Source organism: Coturnix japonica, chromosome 3 (genome assembly GCF_054131305.1).
Source record: "Coturnix japonica strain WE chromosome 3, WE-NBRP24, whole genome shotgun sequence".
In the NCBI taxonomy this organism is placed as follows: domain Eukaryota; kingdom Metazoa; phylum Chordata; class Aves; order Galliformes; family Phasianidae; genus Coturnix; species Coturnix japonica.
Genome location: NC_140665.1, coordinates 85285604 through 85312486, shown reverse-complemented (window position 1 = coordinate 85312486; position 26883 = coordinate 85285604). Strand labels below are relative to the sequence as shown.

The 26883-nt window shown below is 33.0% G+C and overlaps 1 protein-coding gene across 5 annotated transcripts in view; it reads right to left on the bottom strand.

The window, feature by feature from the left end:
* The window catches only part of CSMD1 (CUB and Sushi multiple domains 1), an 883639-nt gene that overhangs the window by 71194 nt on the left and 785562 nt on the right, over window positions 1-26883 (bottom strand). For 3 of the 5 annotated variants that reach the window (XM_015859302.3, XM_085543902.1, XM_085543903.1), the window contains exons 38-44: window positions 20123-20241; window positions 15985-16054; window positions 13736-13852; window positions 11752-11961; window positions 5109-5297; window positions 3496-3673; window positions 1272-1417 (exon numbers count right to left, since the gene is read on the bottom strand). In XM_015859302.3, coding sequence (XP_015714788.2) covers window positions 1272-1417; window positions 3496-3673; window positions 5109-5297; window positions 11752-11961; window positions 13736-13852; window positions 15985-16054; window positions 20123-20241 — 1029 coding nt within the window. Of the gene's footprint in view, window positions 1-1271; window positions 1418-3495; window positions 3674-5108; window positions 5298-11751; window positions 11962-13735; window positions 13853-15984; window positions 16055-17765; window positions 17900-20122; window positions 20242-26883 lie in introns of those variants that run through there. The other 2 variants (XR_014944901.1, XR_014944902.1) reach the window with 2 other exon arrangements.

The following is a 26883-nucleotide window of genomic DNA, read 5'->3' as shown; positions in this document are numbered from 1 at the left end:
CTAAGGTTTCACAGGTGTATATCTTTGTGTTAAAAAGAAACAGTAATATTAACAACAACGATCATATTGCTTACAGGTTAAACAAAACAAAAGAACAGCAATGCCTTTAACAAAATGCTTTCTCTACTCTTCAAATGTTTAAAAAAAAATTGTGAGGGAATATGACCAGCTCAGTAGTAGACACTGACCATTCCCTGTAGTTTCCTGTGCAGACACCATCCTGGAATGTGCAAGTCCCCTGCATGATGCCTAAAGGCTGGTACTTCAGCCTTTGCTCCTAAGATAAATAGAGTCTAGACATTAGGCTACATCACATCCTCCTCTTGTGAGAAAAGGGAAGAAAAGACTGCAGAATCTGAGTACTACTTCTGTGAAAACTACTCTATGCAGATTGATATCTTCAGATACACTCTTCCTATGTTTCTGCTTCCTATTCTTGTGAATTAATTCACTCTATCTTTTTGAATTTCAATCCAAAGCATGAACAAATTAATATACAAAATCTGAATGAATTCAGAATTAGAATTCAGAGTTAGAAGTAAAACAGAAATGCTACATTTCATATCTGAGTTACAGACCTGATTTGCCTAGTTCACAAGTGAGAGGCCTAGTTTGCAGGGCCATGGCTACAGCCATGACTTTGAATACAGTACGTTACAGTGTGTGCCCCGGTGGCGCAGTGGCAGGAATGCCTCTTTGCAACACCTGAGGCCCGGGTTCAAATCCCCCCTGTGGCGCAAGTGGTAGAAGTGCTGCTCTGCTACACAGGGGCTCGAATCCCAGGGGTTGGACTCGATGATCTCTAAGGCCCCTTCCAACCCGCACGAGACTGTGATACTGTGTGACACTGTGTGAAACCACATATTAAACTTAAAGCTGCTGTTCAATGCTATTACATCATCCCATCAAGATTTCAGTACACCATCTCTAAATTAATGAGCTGGTGAGGATTTTTGCTATAGCAATATAAATTAATTGATAAACAAATAGGACAAATAAATTAAACAACTCAAAGAATGATACTGGATAGCTGTGACTAATATTAGCAACAGATCATTGCTTATTCAAAGTAAAAATGAATTTTCAGATATTTTTAATGTGTTGTTTTAAAAACTAATCTGTACTGTTATTTTTTAAGAAGCAGCAAACTTACGGAGCCCTGGTAAGCCCTGTAAGTAGATTTAATCAGTACCTCCCACAGTAAAGAATTCTTTTTAAAATTCACCTATTGATTGTGGTAATTAGACATCGATCATAGAAAACAAGCTGACCATGAAAATTGAGAACAAAGAATCCTCCCGTTGAAAAATCACTGTGAAATTTGAGGAGGACTTGATTGGTGGAACTGTATGCTGTTTCCAGAGCTGTGTTCCCACTGAACACACCCAGCTGAGGTGAATTATGGTCAGGACCATCCCTAGAAATGCAAACATGAAAAATCAGCTAAAGAAACACAGTAGTTCACTTTTAAATAAACAGTCTCTTTTCTTTGTAATGTATATATAAATATCTATATATTTGATGAATGCCTTTTCTAATGATTTAGAACACATTTAATTCTACCAATATAATCTTCTTTCTGTCTTTCAAACCTACTATTTGAGAAACCAAGAGTAGTTTATAACTTTGTATTTCCAGGGGGTAAAAAAATGATTGATGGACTTTTTAACATTTGAATTTTTCTGTTTTTTGTTTTTTTTTTTTTTGTTTGTTTGTTTTTTGTTTTTTTTTTTTCCTGCCAATGTTTTCATATATATCAGCAGTGGAAAACAAAACAAAACAAAAAACAAAAGTATCTGAAAAAGTCTTATGATCTTATTGTTCAACTGGATCCTTCAAGACTGTACCCATGGCTTGTATATATAGAAATGTGCAAGTCCATTCTGTTGTTTCAATTCATTCCTAAGAGTCTTTTTAACATAACATCTAGGGAAGTAGATGAAAAGGGGTGGAAAAATGCTGAAGGAAAGGTTAAGTGCTTCTGAACAATAGGATTGATAATGAAAGAGAGCTAGCACAATGAAAGCATGCTGCTTTCATTTTCATTATCATCACGTACAACATTTAGCTCTGAACTTCTAGAGTAAATAAATAAAAACACTGCTTTAATCACTGAAGAATTTTTGGAGCTCTGTGACATTGTCTGTGGCCTTGTACATTACATGCACAGAATCTAAACAGAATCAAAAACCTTTTATGATATGTGTTTTAGATGGCTGGATATTACCTAGAAGCTCGCAGGAAGCATTTAGCTTTTGACCTTTCACTGTCTTTAAGCTAGAGGGATATTAGTTCACCTACAGCTGCACCGTTGAAAAGCCAAGCATTAACTGATTTTTTCTGTTTCAATTCTATCAAGATAATCTGGTTATAAAAAGAAATATCCATTGTATGGAGTAACTGGTTCAAGATTTATGAAAGGATATGTCATGTATACAGCTTTCAATACCATTTGAATTTTTAAAAAATATAATTTAAAGAAATTATTGTTTTCTTATTCAATGAATCAAGATTATCCACGCCTTCTGCCACCTATTTCAGCTCTAGTATCACTGATGGTATGTAAAAATGAAGTACTGCAGACTTCAAATAAAAATGAATTTTCAGCTTCTTCTTGCCTTGTAAATAATTGTCAGAGTAATGAGTATTGAATAAGAACTGGACAATTTACTTGAAGAAAACAGAAAGTTTAATCTTTTATTCAGAAGTGAATGTCAATTACACTAAACAGCCTACTCCCATCACTGATATATCAGAAAATAACTTAAGTTGTAAAAAAGCATGCTTGTGAGTTATGGGCAAACAGGAACTATGATAAATAAGATCTAACATAATTATTTTTAAATCTGACTGAAATAATATTCAGCATATTGTACAGCTAAATATGTTCAAAAAGTTGGCATGATTTTATGATTTAATAGAAAAAGAAAATCATCAATAGAGCATTTTTAATTAATTTATTTATTTGTCTACCACATCAGAGAGGACAGAACAACCTAGGATGCATTTTTGGCATGTTAATGCAAGTACACAATAAAAAATAATGTCAATTTTTTTTTTTTCTTTCTTTTTTTTTTCTTTCTTTTTTTTTTTTTTTTTCTGAAAGTAACAGATATTGCCTTCTATATTCATGGAATGCATACTTTAATATGATGGAGCTTTTTTACATCACTTTGACCTCTCTTTCTTATTTGGAAAACAGGTTACACATAGCTACTGCAAAGTATAACTTGTATTATGCACATTGAGAAGCTCAAAGAAGAAGTGAATGATGAGTATGTTTCCAAGTACTTTCAGAACAATAATATTATGCATTCATACCATGATATACCATGTTAATTATTTACATGTAGAGCTTCTCGTATATGCGATTCTTGGGCATACGTGACAGTCTAAAGGGTAAACTAAGCAAACACCAAAGCTCAGCACAGTAAGCATTCAAGAAATGACTGAAAAAGATGTAACATTTAAATAAATAGATAAATAATCACATACCAAACAGCAATGTAGTCATTCACAGGTTCAGTTTGGAGTAAAGTAAAATTGATATAAATCCCATGGCCTGGAGGAACAACAATCAACCAAGTACAATCCTTGGAATTCGGGTATTCATCTGGAAATCCTGGGGAATAAACCGTACCATTCTGAGCAGACACATTATAGCCACAAGGAGCTGAAAAGGAAACAGATGAAAAGTTAATAAATTCTTTTTTGTGTTAAAAGTAATATATCAAAATGCTTCCAGATTCTAACAGCTCCACTGAACAATCCTATCTAGGTCTTGAAGGCAGCATTTTTTCCTTGGTTGCTAGCTTCTCTGAGATAAAAAGTATTGATATTTCTAATAAGGAAGTTTTCCTGGTGTGTTTCAGATTTTATTGCTTAGAATCCATCAAAATCTACTAGAGATGCTGCTTCTATTGAAATAGTTAAGACATATTTAAAAAGTGGCATCTTCAGTTTGCATTCAGGACGAAGAACAAATAAGCAAAAAAAATCTACCATGTTTCCATAAAACTGAACTCTAACTGAACTCAAATCAGTTCTGAATAAATGGCTGACTGTGCTTCCATTGTCCCAAATACCATCTAAACTTTTTTGACAGCTTTTAGCCACATTTGTGAGTACTTCAGTAGCAGTCTGCATGCTGATAATTCTTTTTGGCAAGTGAAATGAAGATAGAGGCACAAATTAGAATATTCTTGCTGAATGAAATCTGTAGACAAGTCTGAGGTAGGAAAAAGTGGTTGACTCAATTCAAAGGTAGAAAACATATAATAGTATCTTAGAATGACAAAATCATCAAGATTGCAAAAGACCTCCATGATCATCAAGACCAGCTGCCCACCTACCACTATTATTGCCCACTAAATCATGTCTTCAGCTACCACATCTCCACAATTCTTGACCACCACCAGGGACAGTGACTCCACAACCTACCTGGACTGCTTGTTCCAATGCCTGACATCTTTCTGAGAAGAATTTTTTCCTAATATTCAATCTGAGTCCCCTCTGGCAAAATTTAAGGTTATTCCCTCTTGTCCTGGGAAGTTGTCTCTGTGTTTTGGGACCCTGGTAACCACATCAGCTTTCTAGATACACAAAGTCTCTATCTGAGAGTGAGAGCTCAAGAAGGTGGGCTTGTTCTGTACCTCAGATCTGAATCCCAATGGCCAAAACCACCCTTGGACCCAGTTTCTGTCCCTCAGCTAGGAATCTGTGATTTGAACATGTTCCTGGCATCTGTGTGATGTTTTCTCACTGTACATAGCAAGTGATTTTCTCACGCTCTTCAGGGGCCCTCCTAGAAATTTCAAATGCTACACAGCACGTTGCCCTACTTAAAAGAAATAAAGACAATCACACACATTAAAAAATCCTTGAAAAAAATTAGTTGTCATAATCAATAAAAAAACTGAAAGATACCATTTAGAACTATAAATTACTGCTAAGGAAGGTGACTGACAGAAAATTATCTGGGCTTTAGCTTTTTACATTACAGAGTAGCATAAAAGTACAGTTCTTCAGCATGAGCTACATTACAAATAATTTATCAGTAGTCTTTAAGTATTATCACTTCTGAAGTAAGCAAACTCTCAGAAGCTTACCTTCGCATCTGGGGAAATGATAGTTCCAATTCCTGTTGATCCCATGTTGGCATGTGAGAACAGGCTGCCCCCTCAAAACATATCCAGGATAGCATTCAAATGACACTGACTGACCTACACTGTAATCAGAGTTGACTATATATCCATTCAAAAAAGGAGGAGGATCTGGGCAGTTCTGTAACTCGTAAGCTGGAAGACAAAAGTACTTTTTAATGCTTAGTCAGCTCTTAAGAAGTAGTCATTAATATAAATTCCATACTGCAAGTCAACACTGTAATGCCAAAATTCAGCACCAGAATGAATATCACACATATCAATAAGTAAAAAAGTCATCCATATGAATCATTCACATCTTGATAGTGGAATCAAAGAATCAGCTTGAGACAAAGCAAAGGAAAAATCACAATCTGGAATAGAATGCATTACTATTTTAGAAATGAACAGAATAATAAATTTGAAAGAGATCCTCGAAGATAATCAAATCCAACTGTGAAACCACAATGTCACATTTGTTTTGGACTTCCTCTATTGTCAACAGAGAGAAACAGAACATGAAAACTACTGCCTTTTAGGAGTAATAGAAGAAAGAAATGGAATAGAATAGCAAAGCATAGAATAACATAGCATCAAATATCAAAACATAGAATAGAATGAGAAAAGTTCAGTTGTAAAGGACATTCAAAGAACGCATAGTCTGATAAATTTCTAGGCTCAGATCTGGTGCCCATGTTCTGGGAAATAATAGTTTTATAATAGGATATCCAAGAGACATGGAACTAATACCTTTAATAAATCAGAAGGTTATAATTATAGAGGGCATCACTGTGATAGAATTTCTTGAGTAGATCAAGCATTTTCTTAAACTTTATTTCTCCTCCATTTAAATTTGTCAAGTCTGAAATCTAAACTTTTTTTTTTTCCTTTTTTTTTTTTTTTCCTAGGTGCAACAACACTGAATTCAAAAGCTTCACAGAATTAAACTAATAATAAATTTGATCAAAATCAGTAAGTGGCCACTTTTGCACTACTACTGTCAAGATTAAAATTTACCATGTATCAAGGTAAGTGTTCCTTATAGAGTTATGTCCATGCAAAAAAAGTCATGCTAACAATTCATCATCTATATCGTTAGAGTTTACATTTTCAAAGGCCTCAAATAATAATAATTATACTTAATTAATAAAAAATAACATGATGAACATTCAGAGAGAGCCTTTATTAATAACAGTCACTGAGATACAAAGACAGTGTGAAAGCACATTTTTGAGTATTGGAGATATATTCCTTCAAATACTTAAATAATAGGTAATTTTACAGGAACCAAAAAAGATGAGTTTGTTTAGAAATGGTACACAGAATCATTCATAGATAAGCAATTTCATATAGATAGGATAAGCAAGTAACTGCTAAGTACTATTATTGAAAAAATGAATGTCTTGAACCCTGTGTAGTCAATTTACAGTTGTGAATTACTGTAAGAAGAGAGGGAAGTTCAAATGCACAGTAACTGCAGTTATTATATAAATATATAGTAAATATGAGCATACATACAGTCCATGCTCTAAATGTACAGTAAGAAATATGAAGATATGTTTGAAGTATTTTGTTATTTTTTCAAAGCTAATCATGACAATACAACAATATCAAACTTCAGTATGAAAATATTTACTAACTACTGTCTATTAGAATATTTGAACAAGCCATTTCAGCGTAACGAGACAAAACATTAAGTGTATTGTGGTTAAGTGCCTACTTAAAGTAAAGCTTGTACATAGTTGCTTCACTAAAGTATAGGTACTGTCGTGTTGCAGAACTATTCCAAAATCATCAAAGAAATCAGACACTCCTTCCACCAAAAAAAAAAAAAAAAAAAAAAAAAAGTTTTTTTTAAATAATTAAAACTTAACAATCAGAATTAATTGCTACTAGAGAGAAGATACAAAAATCTTTATTCTACTCTAAATACAGTTCATTAAAATCTTGTGTTAAATCTCATTAACTTTTAATAGCATGATTACTCTTGCTATCATTATTCAGATAGAACTATTAAAGCCAATATCATGAACATCATTATGAATTCATTATCAACATCTTTCAACAAAACAGAAGACTAGAAAGATTATTTAAAGAACTTACTAAGATTAATGTATAGAATTATGTAAAGATCTACTTTGAAAATAAAATTAAAAATATATATATTTAATAAACAAATACTTCGGCTCTTATGAAAGGCAGAATGGAAGATGTGGGCAACTACACACCAGTGAGCCTCACCTCTGTGACTGGGAAGATCATGAAACAGATCCTCCTGGAAGCTATGATGAGGTACATGCAAGATGAGGACATGATCTGTGACAGCTAGGACAGTTTCACCCAGGGCAGACTGACCAATCTATTGGCCTTCTATTCTGGAATGGTGACTTCAGTAGACAACGTAACAGTAACTGATGTCATCAACCAGACTTCTGCAAGGCCTTACATACAGTTCCACAATTGTATAAAATTCTGTATATATTTTTACAGCAGAAACAAACAAATGAACAAACAAACAGCAACCTCTAAAGCCTGAAAGGAAGCCTAATATAAAGGAAATCTGTGAGAAAGGTTGTCAAATATTTGAATTTTAAAATGATCTCTTGCGTTGGCATTTGGCATTTCTTTGTGCAATATATTTTCCACTGGTGAGAAATGAATGTAAATTGCTCAAGGAGTATAACTGATTCTCTGCTACCTTGCTTTTATGATTTAAATATATTGCTTTTATGATTTATATGTTTTTTTCTATGTTACACTAGCATCAGGCTGACTTATTTTGCAAATGCTCTTTTACATTCCAATGTGGAAATAATTATTTTACATAAGAATTGCGGACAACTGAGAACAGATGAGAAGCAGATGTTAAGTAATCTCAAAATTAGGACTTCTTAACAATCTTTCTGAATATTGAATGTAACAGCAATAAAATTATAAAACATGCCTTAATTTTGTCATGAGTTAAAAAATAATTTTCTGTGAGCCCCCCCAAGTTAGTGTTCACATCCATTAGTATTTCCTTCTTAGGACAACTTCTGAAATCGTATTTAGAAAAAAAGCAATTTTCCAACAGATCCCTTTTTCCTTCTCAGATTCTCCTGTCTCAAAAACTTCATTATAATTATCCTTTTGCTAGACAGAGTTTGTAAGATTGAATATATTTAAATCATATCGTGTATGTGCATGAATGTGCTCATGCTGTATTTCCTGGAATGCACTGCCTTCCAGATGTAACAAGGTGAGAGATTCTCACCTCATACTCAGCTTTACAGGATACTGAAATTCAGAATAGAATAATTCCAGTCATACAACCTATGATTCACTCAGGAAAGATTATGTAAATAAAATATTTACCTGTTTTCAATAAAGAAGCCTTAGTCCAAATGAGAAAGTTATGTAGAAAAAGTTATGTTCCAGAAATATTAAAAGACTGGAATAACAAACTATAGCCAGAGATTAAAAGTCACAACAATTTCTTTCAACCATTAGACTAACTGTATTATTCTGTGTCCTAAATTCTGTAGTTAATTTCTCAGAGGCCATAATGTTTATTTCTCCTGACCTAGCAAATATCAAGAGTCATTCCAACTACAACTCACAAAACTTCAAGAACATCTTATTCTTACATTATGAATACTTTGAATCAAAACTACACATTCTACATTGTGGCAGGAAAGTTATTTGTGTTTTATATGAATTATAAAATATGATAATTTTTTGAAGAATTACAAAAGAAGAAATAATAGCAACAGAGAGAGCCAGTGCAATCTGAAAGCACAGAAACAACAGTGTGAATTAGTGTTATGTAAAGAAAAACAAGCACATTCAAGAGATTTCATTTTGAAAGAGCAGAAGACCAAAATCTGCTTGTAGAATGCAGAAAAGGAAATAGATGGAAGAGAGAAGATATTTAGAGTGAGTTTATTTGATATATCCTAATCACTTAGAAATAGAATGCGGCAGTGTTAGCAAAAATTCTCATTAGGAAAAGGATCAATAATTACCTTGTAAAATAAATCAATATTAATTCTAGAATATTTAATATGTGTGTATTTTGTTGTGCATGTTCTTTTTTCAAGCTTTGAATTAAGTATGTTTGTCTTAATCCATAGACTAAAAAACCGCATTCTCAAAAAAGCATTCAGGAATGAGTCACCACAGGCTTTCAGAAGTGATGAGTACTGCATGCTACTGAACTGAATGATTGTCCTAACTGCAGAAATTGTTTTGTTTATCACTTATGGAGATGCATTCGGTAATACAAATACATCTAGAAATTAGCATTTTAAGAAACAAAGTATTGAATGCTGATTTTATTTTATATTTGAAATATGAATGATTCAAATGTCAGTTAATTTAACTGTGTCTCTTGGCTCTAAATTTTCTATCTTCTACAGACTATCAGGATAGTTGCTAAAGTCAGTATATTCTCATCAAATTATTATTACTTTTGAGAGCTTCATGATTTTTTCCTGTATTTGATGCACAATTCTGACATTGTAAAATACACAAGCTTCCAAATTTTTATGAAATATTTTTGATGGTTTTCCTTTACACCAGAAGTACTACAACAATTTTCTCCTTCACCTAAGAAGTATTTCATGTTATGCCTATCTAATTATTTTTTTTAATATTTCATAAGCATTGTTCAGGTTTTACATGCATCTCTGTTTATCTATTTAAACGAGGGCAAGTTTTCAATGAATTGATTATGAGTCCTGATAACACTTCTGTCATTAGCTGACAAGTTTCAGACATCAAGAAGAGGGAGAATTTGCCCCAGGCACTGGAGCAGAGATTCCCCTGTATTCAGTGGAGAAAACAACAGTGAAGCAGGTGAATGTAACCTGAAGGAAAATGTGTTCTGTGGAGAGCCTCAAAGGAGAAGGTTCCTGGTCAGAACTGCAGCCCATGGAGGACCCATGCAGACCATTCCTGGAAAACATAACCTGTTGTACAGACCAATGTTGCAGCGCTTCTTAAGGAACTGCAGTCTGTTGGAAGCCCACACTGGATCATTTCATGAAGGACATCACAAGGGAACTTGTGATGGAGTGGGTGAAAAAGCACAGGGAGGAAGGAGAAGCAGATGATGAAGTGTTATTGACTTGCACCATGTGGAGAGCAGAGATAGAATGAGGGGAATGGGAATTGGGTGTTTTTCATTTACCTTTCATTCTCACTGCTCTATACTGTTATTAATTGGCAATAAATTAATTAAATCTTCCCCAAGCTCAGTCTGTTTTGCCTGCAATGGTAAATGGTGAGTGATCTCCCTGTCCTTATCTCTACACATGAGATGTTTGATTGTAATTTCTCCTCCCATCCAGGAAGAAGAGAGAACTGTTTGGCAGTCATCTGATCTCTAGCAAAGGTTAACCCACCGCAGTGCTAATTTGTACTTTGATATGAACTATTGTTTCCATAATCATCATAATCCATGTACAGTAAGTCCATTTTCGTCAAGATACATGAGAAGACATAGAGATACATAAGATATTTTGACTAGAAAGCACACAAATTATTTTATTGTACCCTTGTTTAAAGTGTCATAAAGAAGTGACCACAAGAACATGAACATATGCTTTCTGTGGAAGGGGATAGAAAACTTAGCTGAGCAAAATGGAATGTTACCTACAAATCTGGCAGTACTACACAAACAATTTAAGGTTTAACTCTTAATTTCATGATACGAATTCCTGCCAGTTAGGAGATATTTATACAAGCTTATAACGATCCATTGATTTTCTAGATATGATCTAACGTTTACTATATATCTGTATGTATATGCAAATATCTGCATATTTATATTAATATAGGCTTATATAGATACATATTAAAATCTTAGTTAGGAAATTGGTAGCCTAAAACAAAGTGAACTAGTCATAACATTTTGTTAATCTATTTAAATCCTGCAATGAAATTTAATAGCTTTCAGTAAGATTGCTTCAAAATTTTTGAAATATGCACAGTCATGAAATTTTCATGCCCTTAATGGGGAGGAAAAAAAAAAAAAAAAAAAAAAAAAAAAAAAAAAGAGGCCATGCAGATGAATAAAACATCCAAGAGAAGAAGATCATAAAAATGTCACATGTTCAAATACCAAATATAGCATTTGATAAAACAGGTGAAGAGCAGTTTTCATTTTTTGTTATTTTTTCTATATCTATACTGCCAAAATATAATTTCATCAACATTTTTAAAACAACTCATACTTTACTTCAAAATCCTTATTCATTATACCAAGCATAGTAAGGATATATAAATTCAAAAACAAGACAGCACATCATCTGGTATTATGCCAGAATAGACAGCATTGTCTATTAACAGTAGACTAAAACAGGATGGAAGAGGGCATTTACTACGTGACTTTTCAGCAAATGCCATGACATTGGTTTCAGGCTTTAACATCAGTAAAAGCAATATTTCAATTCATTAGTGAAAGTGTTTAACCTATAGATGAGACAAAATAGAGATTTAGTTTCTTCAATCTATGCATTTTAAAATGTTACAAAATATTAGTAAATCATATAAGTAAATTAAAAAATATCTTGTAAAGTTTTGGTTTTCATTTTTTACCTCAAATTTCACTGCTATATTTCCAGCTTACCTTGGTATGTCAACTTAAATCCTTGCCTGTTTTCTGAGTGGTCACTGTAGAAATGGACAAGTGTTTCATGTGTAGTACTTAGTAAAGGTGATGGGAGTTCCATTCCACTAAACTGGCCAATCATAGAGCTGGTGTGGTAAGGCCCATTCTGAATTTCAAGAAAATCATGATTTGCTTCAGTAGAGAAATTTAGAAATTGAATATGTGCACCTTCAGCAAAAAGAAAAGAAATAAAGGAAGAAAGAGGGAAAGAGAAAAAGTGCAAAAGAAAGGGAGGTGGAAAAAGGAAAGAAGAAAAATTAAAAATATTTATTTCTACAGCATTTAAATACACATACACAAAAAAAAAAGTCAAAATAATTACTATTAGCAGTATGTTTATTTACCAGTCATACTAAAAGTAGGATAATTAAATTTATGAAAAAGCAGTTGTCCCACGTGAATGAAAGCTTCTATTTAATTTTTATTTGTTTGTTTGTTTCTATCTATCGTATTATAAACTTCTAAATAATAATCACACATTAAAGGTCCAGCGAAAGGAAACTGCAAAGGCAGCAACTTGTTATTTGTCACATTCATAAACCAGCCCATGGAAGAACTCAGGAAAGGAACACATCACAAATCCTATTGCACTACAAAATAATCAGATACTGCTGAAATAGCATTTCTCTACAGCAGGATTGGCCTCTGAAGACAAAAACAAAATGATTGAGTTAAAGTGATGTGAAATACTAAATGTCTTAAATTTCTCAATGACTCTCTTATTTAGCAGTAGAGATATATTCTTCATTTCAGAAGAAGATTGTGTAGACCAATTATAAAGGGCAATTAATTCATTACTTTATAAATAAGTTATTGAATTATAATTATTGATTATTATGAATTTTCATAGTTTTTTCTTTCCCACTATCAGTATATTTTCACATAATGAAGAGAGAAGTATGCTCTAGGAGACTTTTAGCTCCTGCAATTTCATTGTTAGACTTTGTTTAAGCACACCAGTGTATTTGTACTAAGTCAATAAATCACATGCTTCACCCAGTTACAAAGTCTGAATAAATATCAGAAAAATTGATGGAAATAAAGGAATGTTTACTGTGAGATGAAGTCACCATGAGGTTAATTATTTCAGAAGAATTTGAACAAGTCAGTACATGATCATGCAAGTTCTCCTGCTCACTTTGTGCACAGTGCCCCTAACTCAGTATCTTATTCAAGTTAAATGAACATAATGTACTTGATGTAGGTAGTAGATTTTACTGCGTAAATACCTGTTGTAAAGCAAATGAAAAGCACAGAAAATAAACCCATTTGCAGAGACGGGTGTAGTGAATTGAATATGAGCATTTAAAAATAATTTTCCTATTTGAGAGAACTAGCATTGAATTTACACTATGGGGGATAACACTTCACAGCAAGAAAACTTATGCAGCTTTTATTTCTGATAATAATAGAAGGATGTTTTATATTTGAAGTTATAGATCACATTATTCTTGATTATCTTCTCAACACAATTATTATTCTTTTTCAAAGATATTTTTGACAATGTTTACAAGGCAAAACTTTTTTCTATTTGGCCACTGTTACCTGGGAGATGGACTAAAACTTTTGAATGCTTTTAAATTCAATGTGCTAGAAATGAAGTTTTGTCAATTTTCTTATAATAAATATCATTAAAAGATCACTTGAAGAACTATGAATGGATATTAACAGAATAACTCAATTTAAATTAGAAGTTAAATTATATGTTTCATCTGAGATATTCCTGTGCAGCATATTTCATTTGCTTTTAAATCAGATTCTGAGACACATTGAGTTTTACAAATAACAAGTTGCTTTGCTAGACACACATTTCTAAACTGCGAAACATTTCCAACTCAAAATGGGTTGACAATACATTCAACTGGATATTATCTGTGTCATAACAGAAATTCTACACAGATTTACACATATACGAAGGCTATCCAAATGTAAGTTTGCTTACCATATCCAATAGGCAATAAAATTTTCCATGTACAATCCAAGTTACTAGGGTAATTTCCTGGAAAACCTGGGCTTAGGATCACACCACCCATGTTTGTCAGAGTTCCACCACATTTAGCTATTAAAACAAAAAAAAAAAAGTCACCATTCACTTTAGTAATATTGATTCTTAATATCTGGAACACTGTTACTTCAAATAAATAAATAAATAAATAAATAAATAAATTTGTATTTTATCCTTGTAATCCCCATACAGCAAAATGTATCACGTCTCATGAAAGAGAAAACCAAAAAAGAATTCGAGTAAAATGCTTAATCTATGCAATATATTAACTGTGATTTTACTGTAACTCTGTAGGTTCATCTGTAGAACGGAAAAGCCATTTTCTCAGGCTTACAGTTGTGCTTAATAATGTCTGATGCTATGTTGAGATAGACTTCATATTCGGAGGACCAGATCTGAATTATGATCAAGATCCATGATGCAGATCTATGACTTGAGTGAAAAAGAAAAAAAACAACAAAACAAGCAGTGAAGTTCTCCAGTTCAGAAATGATGGTCTAATTACATAAAACATCTGCCTTGCTTAGTGTTTGTGTATGTTTTCTTTAACAAGTTCATGTGCATTGAGATTGAAAAGACATTTTCCTTATTCAGGATGAGCTTAAGAAATCTAAATAAAATCTTGTAGTTTATTATTATTTGAGGCAATTTAACACTACTCAGGCCTATGAGCCTTCCTGCCAGCTATTACAGTGATGTACCATCTGGTAACACAACTGTGATACTGTGAATTGTGGCCATTGAACTGAACATCTGAGAATGGTCTACCAGATAAACCACAAAAGAAATTGAATTTAAATTGGAAAACTCCATCAAAAAGATGAAAAATCAGTCTCAAAAAATCTATAATCTCTCTATCTCTCTGTGATGTTAAATACAGCATCAACTAGAAAAACAAATAATAAAAACTCACCAACAATTTTGTTTTGCATTTCTAGAAAAAATAAATAAAATAAATATGTGTATATATATATACACACATATATATATATATATATTATATATATATATATATAAGGTTGATGGGTTTGTTCTAAGAGTTTATTTGTTTTTGTGGAACTTTTAACACCTCCAAGAGAATACTATTCCATGAACTGTTTGAAAATAGGAATTACATTTAATCTTCATTTAAATGAGGATGCTCTCTTTCACACACACACACAAACACACATAAAGCCAACTTACTAAAGAAAATGTCTTTTCCTTCAACTGATTTGAAGGAACTGACCTGCTTTCATGTTAACTGAAAGTGACTGCTTCTGCAGAAGCTGAAAACTCAATTACTATGTAAGTAGGTTCAACTATGATAAGAAATCTTTAAAACCATTTCACATTGATTTTGCTGGATATCATATCCATCTTTTAAATAATATTAAAAAGAGCAGCCCTTGCTAACTGAATGTTAAAGTTAAAAACATTCACGATGAATATATTTCAATACTGCAGTGATAAAATATGATGATGGAATTGTGCTTCTCTTCCCTTAATTTCTGATTTTTATTGAAACGAGCATGCCAAGATATATCAGAATGTTGACTCTCTTAAACTTTGCTTAATCAAGAACCAGTCAATAGAACAACACTGTTACTTACAAAGGGAAAACACAGATCTGCTGAATAAGATCTTTGTGTGCTTAAAGAGGAAGTTAAAATCTTTTAGCAACTTTCTCATATGAAAAGAGCTAGACTCTTTTTCACTCCTGCAACTCTTTGTCATTTCACTATGTCTGATGGCTTGGCTTCTGCACCGCTCTCTATTGCAGGCAAACTGCCTGCTTCTCTGAGAAGTCTCCTAGGCTTTTCCTGACCAGCCTTATGATTTAGAAGGTTCTTCAGTCTCTTTGCTCTGCGAAGAGTAAATGCTGACTTCTCCTTTCTGAAGAAGATTCAGCTCAATTCAACATAGAATATTTATGACAAACAGTTGATGTCTAGGTTTCCTCTACGTATTTTCACAATTATTTTTTTAAACAATATATACATTAAATATAAAATCAATTTTCATGGCTATTTCCCATTTTTCACAGATATAAACAGAAACTTAGCATGTGAAACAGAATTATGTGATGGAACAATAACACAGAAAAAAAACCACAAAACAAACAAAAAATCAGCAACAACAACAACAAAAAGCCAGATGTATTTTCAGATGTTCAGAACACACAGAAAACAAGTATGCATCCATACCAATGCAGAGAGGAGATGGATAGTTCCAGCGTCGAACTGTTCCTGGCATACAAGAGATATGAGAACGGCCCTGTTTGGAAAAAGAAAATATTCATAATGGGACCTTCCAGCAAAGAGATCTACAAAGGATTTCCTTATCTTCCCCACTTCTTTTCATGTATCACCCAACTGTATTATAATCACTTCCATGTAAACTATTTTCAAATACATCAGTTTTCATAATCTTTTTTTACTGTAAAAGTGTTGTAAAATGCTCATCATTTCAACAACTTGAAAATCTCTTCAAATTTTCGGGCTAAATATAAAAGGTATTACAAGAAAGAACCCGCTAACTATGCACATTCATATGGACAAATCAGTTTGCTCTCCACTTCATTCCAAGGTCCTGGTTCACAGTGTAAGCATAATAGTTCACTTTCAGCCTGAAATTTGAAATATGGACTGAGAAATTTGTTCCACATCTGCTGCTACAGATGGTATGGATGTGGATCATGCCAAAACAGTCATCCACAATTACCAGCAGGGCTTGAACTCTCACATGCCCTTACAATATGACAAGCTGCATACATGTAATATCTTGGCAGAGAGCTATAGAAGTACAAATGCCTTTTTATTTAGCTGTCATTTTTAATTTATCCTGCCTATCTTTAAGAAATATCATGTATATCAAACAGAATCACATGGTAGCTTGTAGTGAGAAAATGACATGGCTGTAATCTGCAGAATTTATTCCTATGTATGTCAGGGCGGCTGCCCTGAAATGACTACAGAACACTTCCAGTTTTACTTGCACCAGGAACAGTTCAAGCAGAAAACTCAAGAGTTTGGTTTTTTTGGGGGTTTTTTTTTTTTTGGTTTTTGTTTTCTTTTTGTTTTGTCAGCCCTGTCCTCTGTGGAACTCACTTTATGGTATCTGCTGTTGGAATAGAAAAGCTGAATAAACTGGCAGGAATGAAAGTCTGATGTAATGACTGAGACATGGAACTGAGAGCTAGGTACTGTTATGGTGTTACTCATTTTGATATGTGAAATTTGGGGAAGTTGCATCTTTTCTCATTTTTTCCTATTTAGTTTAGTGAGGTAGCATATTTTGGCAATTTAATATTAAATTTTATTTGAATATTATTTGTCCAAAGCACTCAACTTTAGGAAAAAAAAAAAGGATTCAGTTAGAATGAACAAACTAGTAAAAGAAAATTCATTTGTTGAACTTGCGTTCATTCAGTATGATTACTATAAATTAGGTAACAATAAGGTTCACACAGAGTTGTATCAAATTATAGCAAAAAAACCCAAAACCTGCACATTTAGTTAAATCTGTTTTGACAATCTCTAAAATACAAACTGAAGCACTTCAGAAAAAATGTGTTTGCACGTAAAATTTTGATTTTCACTAAAACTGACAGTAAATCTTTTTCTTATAAACATTTTTAATTTAAAGGAAAAGAGGAAAAGTAGCCACGTACTTATTGTATCTTTTTAGTTACTTTCAAAATGGATAAGTTCTTGAATAATTTACTTAATTAAATATTTCCTGTTTTATTTTATCGTCTCTTCCCATTTTTCTATGATTGCACATTTCTGCTGGGGTTGAGGGGGAGAGCAGTAATTTAACTACCACAGTCAGGAAAACATAAAATGGACCATAAAAGATCTTCTGAAAAATAAAGTGAAATTATTCCTTTGGTTTCAAGCTTCTTTCCAACAAGAGAACACTCTGATTTCAGTCTTTTAAAGTTCCCTCCTGGGGGAAGACACTTAATCCTACAGCTAGCAATTACCTTTCTTATGCATCTCCAGGTGGTAGTTTAAGCTCTATGACTTTTCTGGTAAGTCTCAATTATAAACTAATCCACACCTGATTGTTATTGCTAGCTGTGAATAAGTTCACTAAAGACTGAGGGTAAATCCATACCTAGAGTGAAGAAAAAAACAAAACACCGCCAACAAAAAAACAATTTACACACAAAAGGAACTGCAAATTTATGCTGATCTACAGTCATTGAATAGCAAACATGCTGTATCTTATAGAACTTAATTTCCATTATTTATATATTGTTTTACTTGGAGACATTTTTACTCATCCTGGCTGAAGAACATATTCTACATAAGTGTCTATGAACTTTATTATAGAAAAGTCCATACGGCATACAAATATTCATCATTATTTTGAAAAGGCTTAAAGTCTTTCCTATTTATTTATTTATGAATTTGGTTATTGCAGGCTCTTTGTTTTACACTTAAAACAAGATAATGAAACTATTTTTTGTAAGTCTGTCAGATTCCACAGTTAGGATTAAATTTGTATGTGTGCGGAAATTCAGTTAAGTCATGTCTAATTTAATGAACAATATGCAATGAAATTTTAAAGAGGAATTTCACTGTAGGATCCCTGCAGATATAAAAACATGAGTGCAGTTAGGCATATTCAAGGGCTACAGAAAAGACATGCATATGTGCAAAGGATATCTTGTGAGATTGTGACACGTACACTAAAACTTACCATTACCACACAGATCAATTTCTTATGTCAAAACCTATTCTATACAAACATATTATTGTTGTTTTTTTTTAAATTAATAGTACATTCACAAATTCAGATTATTGTACTTCCTTTAAGTAAAAATTGATCCAAAACCCAAGACATAGCTAACACAATGCGTGTCTTCAAAATATTTCCCATACAAACTCCTACCATTTCTGAAGTATGCACATTCTAATGTTACCACTCCAAATCAACATTTAAGCATTACTATTTTCAGTTCAGTCAGAAAGTACAATGAGGCTGTATCTCAAAGGTTTGCCTACATATAATATATGCAATAAAAAACGGAACCATTCCTTTTTTCATACTCAAAACTCAGATGTCTCATAGCTGAAAACTTAAGGAGAGAATATGCAATGATGGGCAATACAAATAGAAGTCACCCCATCAAATCTAATCAGTGTGAAGTTAGAAAGTTTACCACAAGCAGGTACTTGTCTTAATGCATAATATTAAGGTGAGTCAGCTTTTGGAGACGGGTAACTATTTCTAATGTCTAAAGTTGAATTTAAACAGACATTTCAGGTTAGATAGCTGGTTTTTAGATGGAATAAACTGGATTATATGTAATTTCATCTCAGTAGGAATCAGCATAAGGTAAGTTTCTCACTTTGTTCTATCAGATCACTGGCACTGGCTACACACAATAGTTGGATATTTGTCTATATAAATTTCAAACTTAATGACTCAGAAGCAGTGGAATGGCTCATGGTGAGGAGGTGCTAAGCACCTATCCCAAACTACAAAAACAGCAAATATCTGCCAGTATCATCAGTGATGCTTTCACAATAGCCTGGAACTGAATAAAAGTACTTCAAGAACACAACATACCTTCTCTACAAATATACTAAGGAGGAATTTTTCTAGAAGTAGGCAGAAAGTGTTTACTTTTGTCTTAGTATGACACATTTTACAATAACATTAAATTCACTGTTGTTGAATCAAGTTTATTACAGGCTAATTTCAAGGTAGATTCTTTATTGAAATAGAATGTTCTGTGTCTAGGCATTAAAAATCATACAATGTTCTTAACGCATACAAAAAAGAACTATGAAAACACCTGTACTGGTGGAAGTATCTGGAGCTGTTCTGTAGCCTTGAGACCAAATAATGTTCTTTTGCAATCATCTACATCGTTTTATTCCCCTCGAAAATCATCTCCAAACCATACTGTCATTGCTCAAACTGCTAATTAGGAATAGTCTTTCGTTTGCGATAATTACTGAACTGTGATATATAAACTAGGACAAAACCATGATAGCAAACAAATAGGATCACAAACAAATAACACTGATTATCAAATTTCAACACTCATACCTTTGTTTTGGCTGTAGTAATACAGATGCATCTGTAGAGTATTGCATTTCATCATATACTTAGTTCAGTGATACTTCAAAATGGAAAGAGGTTAATGGTCTTTAAAAGGAAGTCATAATAGAGTTTGGAATCAACATTTAATGGCAGCCAGAGTTTTTGAAAGAACCATAAAATTAAAATACAGTTTCAAAGTTTGTAAAAGAAAGAAAGAAAAACAAACAAACAAATAAACAAACAATAACAGAAAGAAGGAAAGAAAGTAAAAGAAAGAAGTACCTGTAATGTATATCCTGGTTCACACTGAAATGACAAAACATCATTCACCATGTATCTATCTCCTGATTTGATCCCATTGCTAGGAATTACAGGTTCTGGACAGGCAGTAAGTCCTACAGCTGAGCAAAGTAAAAACAAATATTGGAAAATCATAAATAACAGATTCTCACTGATATTTTCTAATGAACTTTCTCCACACCACTGTAGGTTTTGTTTGTATGTTTGTTTTTTTTTAACACAACATTAATTAAAAATGTACTTTGACATTAAACTGAAATGTTGCTTAAAACATGGAAATTTTCAGATCTGTCAGAGCATGACTGAAACACAAATATATACACTATGACCGTAACAATTACTATGTCATGTTGTTTCGAGATATTATGCCTTTGCGTTGTCTTTAACCAGTATGGTAATTCTAGTATATTAAACAGCATGCTTTTTTCTTGTGAGGGAAATAGAGAAAGAATGAATACACTTTATGTATATTCTACCTTTTCAGTGACACAACTACTGAAATTACCTGGTAGAACATTTTGGAACAATATCTAGATACAAAGGCCAAATTTAGTCAACTTGATCTCATCCATTAACTGCAAAGAAGTTCAAACATCTGAAAACAACAATAACAACTGACTGAATGCTATGAATATCTTCCTTATGGAATCCAACCTCTTTGGAGACACAAAATGCAACTTCACACTGTTAAGTACAGAAATCACAGGATATTTGGCTGTACTCTAACCTCAAATGCTTGAGTGTTGCTTAAGATCATGAAACAGTACCTGAGACGCTAATCCTAATGAAAAAAAACACAATTTAATTTGAGATCATGCAATTTATAAATTTGATACAGACAAGGTTTTAACTTGATGCAAATTTATGCATCTACATTTCATTATTGCCTTACAAATTTTAAATATGCATTTAAGAATGTGTGTTGTTTTTTTTTCCTCACTTCATCTAATTTTGTTTGTTTGTAGTTCAAGGTATAGTTGAAATGAAAACATTTTACAAAATGAAGGATACAGGAGTGTGAAGTAGTTTTTATGCATTCTCCAGAAAGTGTTGCCCCCGAGCCATTTCCTGGAGAGAGGTTCCATGTAAGGTCCATACATAAGGTCCAAGGTCTACGCACATTCTTTCTATGCTGTGTGACAGTTATCAAGCTATGAATTTCAGACTTCATAACAACTGCTGCATGAATTATCCACCTAAACATTTTCTAATTTGCACAATGAGAATTATTTAAGAATTAAAAGCTACAGGATCTCCCTGAAGTACTTCTGCAATGCAAGGTTTAATTTAGGAAAATAACTCACTTTAAAGACTTTCAATAATTTTTACCACAGAATTCACAAATAATAGTATTCTACAATACCACAATCTCCCAATTCATGTTACAGTGACTTCACGTGGCCACTAGGGACTTCAAAGTCATTATGAACTGTAATGTTTATACATAGGTATGAGAAAACATCATTAACCCAGTGGTATTCTTTAGCTGCAGTTTTCTAGCATAATGCCTTTTTTCAGTCACTCTGTGTTTAATAATACCATAAATATATTCACATCTGGAAATTTTGTTTGTGTATAGGCACTAAATAGCTGTGATCTTCACCCACACAAACTCATTTTTTGCTCCAGTATTAAGAGAAAGGTAGCATCTAGTTTCAAAAACTACTGTAGCATATAGGCTATCATTAACTAACTTGAGAATCAGTATACAGACACAACTCGAATTGTCATGGTTTTGTAATTTTTGCTATTGGTATTCCACATCATGACATCATGTGGAGAACAGAGAAGAATTACACGCCCCAGAGGACCTCACAGTCAGAGAGGGAAATACGTCACAGAAGGGACAGTCTCTCTCTCTCTCACTGCCTGGCAGTGGGTGTGGATGTGCTTCCAAGCTGTGGCGCCTTCTATTTCAAAGTAAGCTTCTCGGTCTCTCTCATTTTATTTGATTTATTAGACACAATTTCAATTAGATTGTATTATGTTGTGTTATCTTGCACTCTGATATCATAGTTAGTAAAACAATTTTTCCTCCTTAGATCGTTACCTCTGCTCTATTTGTTTCCTTGAGCTCAGCTCCCATCTCCCTACCTCTTCTCCTTTTCCTTTCCCATTTTTTGCATTCAGGGGGTCCATGGGCCTACTGCCTCCCTGTCATGGACATAGATTGATCTAGATAACTCTGTGACATGAATTAAGCTGCATTTTTTAATTTCATCAAATTTCTCACTCTTTATTAGGAAAGTAAAAAAAAAAAAATGTGCTGAAAACTCACCATTCTTAAAGAAATCAGCCCATAGCAAATACTATGATACAAAATTGCTTACAGATAGTGATAATTTGAAGTCTGTGAAAAGAAATTTGAGGCTTACTTCCTGTCTTCAAAAAAGTTCACGTGATTAATCTCAGCTCTCTTTTGCATTGTATTTACAGGCCTGCAACCTAAAGCTGTATCAATAAAACTACTATTGCAGATTTTACTGAGTTACCTGAATAGTTTTGTAACAGTGACGCCATGGCAATGCTAATAATAACATGCTCCTTATCTAGCTCTTTCTATCATTAGTTTAACAGCATATAGAATTTAAATAGACTACGATCAAAAGAAAATCTTCAAAGTAATTTTCAATGCAACTGTTATATAAGGTAGGATACTACATATTTTATCATTAACAGATTTTCATAACTTGCAAAAACTTTCTGCTCTTCGCTTATACTTCGTATTGTTGTCAGTTCCCCCTTTGATGATATAATTTATAATGTAGATATTCTAATAGCATATCAAAAACCAGTATGCAAAACCCACTCATAATATATTTTATTTAACTTACATTAAGAAGCAAAACTACTTCCTCAAAAGCAAAGAGAGATTTGAAAGCAGAAAAAAATATCCCGAGTCCTTCTAATCATAAATTAATACTTGCCTATAATATTTATTTTTGAATAGGTGAACCAAAATAATATGTTCTGTCTTGTTCTTTTCTGCAAAACAATATTTATGTGGAACAGCTGAATTAAATTTTAATTAAATTTATCATAGAGTTCTGGAAAAATCCATGGTACAAGATGCATCATATTTTCAAACTTACATGAATTCAAAACATTTTGATTATCACTCATCCAAAAATCAAATGAATATTTGAGAGAAATCAAACAAATTCTAGTATTTGGGAACAAATGAAAGAACTTGCACATCCATTGACCCTGAAATACATTAAACTAGATTGTGAGCAGTCAGTAATAAAGGGAAAACATGTAATATGTCAAATCCAAGCAATCAAAAAAAGACAAGGATTGCTTAGTGCATTCTCTTCAGAGCTCTGATTCAGCTATACAGTACAAGAGAGAGCAACACATCAATGTCAAGAATTATAACCTTCTCCCTGACCTTCTTCCACTTACTGCCTGATAAATACCTTCTTGGCCTCTGCAGTGGCATAAGATAAACATGCCTTACTTCCACAATTATATACATGCCTACAATCACCTCAAATTCTGTTGAAACATCACTGCCATTGCTGGCAGAAAGAAAAATCCTTGTTGGCATATCTGACAATGTGAATGCCCATTAGTGTCCATTTCAGAAAGCTGCAAACTGAGCAATGTAAGAATTTCTTGACAGCTTGACCGAAAGTCATTGGGGGATTCTCTTTTGATTTCCTTCCTCCCATCGTACATGGCTAACTGAAACACACCGGTTTTTACTACACTACAAATGTTAAGGTGGAGTGAATCATTTCTATTTTAGTGCTGGTGTGTAGCAAAACTCAAGCTGTTGTTCCTCTCAGAACTGCATTCCTCAGATCAGTCTCGAAAATGGATTTATCTCAATGTATTGCTGCATCAGCTTTTACTACAGTGAAACTGACTTTAACTGAGAGGTTCAAACAGCATGCTGCATGAGCAAATATTCATTATTTTCTTATATTTATTACATCACCTTTGTTCATGCATTAAAGGAAATATTGAAACTACTACTGAATCAATAAATGAGATTTTAGGACTACGCTTACATATCGGTGCCCATAAACACAAATGAATGTTTGGATAGTTGATTCCTTTGCTCATTTACATTAAAATTAATTTTATTAAATAGAAGAAATATTTATTCTTTCTAATGTTGTTAATATAAGAAATACAATAATGCATTTTTACTGGACTTGATGGAAGTTGTGAAAATAAATAAGTTATGTATCCTATTACAGTTAGTGAAAAAAGGTCTGCATAGGAAAGATTAGCTTGAATGATTAATTCTTGTCTTTCTTATAGTTACGGGTTGCATACCACTTTATTTCTCACCACAGATACTGCAACCAGCTTAACACCTACAACCCTTCTGAAATAACAAGAAACAATGTCACACAGCGGCTCTCAACAGTACTTACAATTATGTTATAACCAGAATGTTTTTTTCCTAAGGCAATGACCAATTCCTTCCCTTAATTTGAATGAGTTCATGTATCTGACCTACTTAAATAATGAACTAATGAACAAAGAACCTGTCATTGGATGCCCTAGCATACAAAATGGGTAATGCCACTCAACTGGGACAATGAACTTGTATTCTTATGCCTAATTTATATACTTATACTGAACCTAAAAACATCCTAAAGTATGAAGGCTCATTTGCTATCTGCAAATGAGGAGGGCAACAGTAAGACAATGAAGAAAAGAATACAAAGTTCCAAGAAATAAAACAAGACTTATTAAATTATTTAAATTAATTTGGAATATTTAACATTAAAATAAGCTTTGATCAGAGGCTGAAGCATTTATAAAGTATTTATGAAGTTTTTTAACATTACTGTAAAACAGTAAAGCAGAATGTAGTGTGGAATATATGTAAAGAAACAGCAAATTAAGTATATTTTACTGAGTTAAAGCTATTTTCCGTAACACACAAACTTAAAAATCTTGCATCATCTACACTGAAGAATATACATTTTTTAAATAGAAATTCCCTTCCACTGATTCTAAGATACAAATGGGATATTTAATTTCTATTCTAGATAAATAATTTCAGTCCTGAACAAATAATTTAACAGTTGCTTAAGCACACTACTCCATTTATCTTGCTCCTTGAAATTTCTTCTGGGATTAAGAGAATGTTTCTAAATGATCCTCCTTCCTAGTGTCTTAATGAAAACTTCTTTCTTATAAATTTCTGAAAATTTGTCCTTCACCTCTCAAACATTTTTTCCATACATCATTCAATTTCCTCTTACCATGACTGCATGAATTAAACTACAAGCCCTATGAACTGAAGAACTGATAAATGGGAACAGTAGTGTTCAAAATCCATTGTTTTTCTGCTGTCCTCAAAAAATACAAATTGAAACAAAACAACATAGTACAGTCCTGCAAAACAGCTACTGATAACTTATAAAAAGAGGCCTTTTGTTACAGAATCACAGAATCATAGGGGTTATAAGGGATCTCCAGAGATCATCGAGTCCAAGCCCTCTGCCAAAGCAGGGTCCCTACACCAGGTTGCACAGGCAGGCATCCAGGTGGGTCTTGAATATCTCCAGAGAAGGAGACTCCAGAAACCCCCTGGGCAGTCTGTTCCAGTGCTCTGCCACCCTCACCATAAAGAAATTCTTGCACACATTCGTGCAGAACTTCCTATGCTCTGTCTCTTACCCGCAAAGGTTTGGAACCACCTTGCCACTTTTCAAGGAAATATCCTTGTAATAAAAGCATACAAAGAATTTCATCAAAGAAGACAGATTTTCAAGCTCTCTTTTATAATTGCATTCCATAAAATTTTGAGAAGTACTGTAACAAAAACCAAAAACCATGTACTCCATCACCCATTTAAGTATCCCAACCAACAGCCTATATCCAAGAAAAAAACAAATCCACCTCTGTCCTTAAAATGAATACATTAAGTGCAGGTCTCCGACTTCACAATGGGGCATCCTAAATATCACTGATTTACTTAGTTTTATACATCTGATTTTGAGTTATACAGTATTTCTGAGTATATTTTTAAATATAAGCTAAATGATTGATCCCTTCACCTAGTATTTAGAATGCTATTCAAAATTCTGCTACAGCTGTTCAGTTAGTCTTATTAAATCGAACAGGCTTAGATATTGAGCTCCCATACTATGACTACTCAAACATTCAAATTTTTGCAAGAGGATGAAAGAATGTAACTAACAGGTGAATTTCATATCTGTAGAGCATCTTATAAAAAACATTTTGAATCTAGTCCTCCTTTTCTCTTGGTTTAATAGAAAAATATCTGATGTTCTAATACAGCATTTCATGTTGAAAAATGTTTCCAGACATCAGACATTTTTGTGCTTTTTTTTTTTTTTAGTAAGACAATCTATCAAAAAGCAATTCAATCAGAAAGACATTCTAAATTTTAAATTGATTTCTTAACTAAAGCTATTTATTTTTCTAAAGCTACTTCGAACAGTACATGTCTGAATGATCACAGGCTTCAGATTTCATAACCAAACAATAGCAACAATTGCACCTTGTTGCACTGAAATAATATTTTCCTGTTCTGCCTCTTGGTCTAAAAAGGAGACTGTTCAGTACAAAGCAGTAACTTCTTGCCATGGTGATGTGCTCATTTTTTGTATTCACAGACACATACATACAGTTATACTGTACTCCAGTTATCCCTGCAGGGACCATATAACCACACACAAAAGCAAATTATTCTTTCCTGTCAGATTGTCAACAGAATAGTTAACTAAGCTCTGAATGTTGCATTTTGTTAC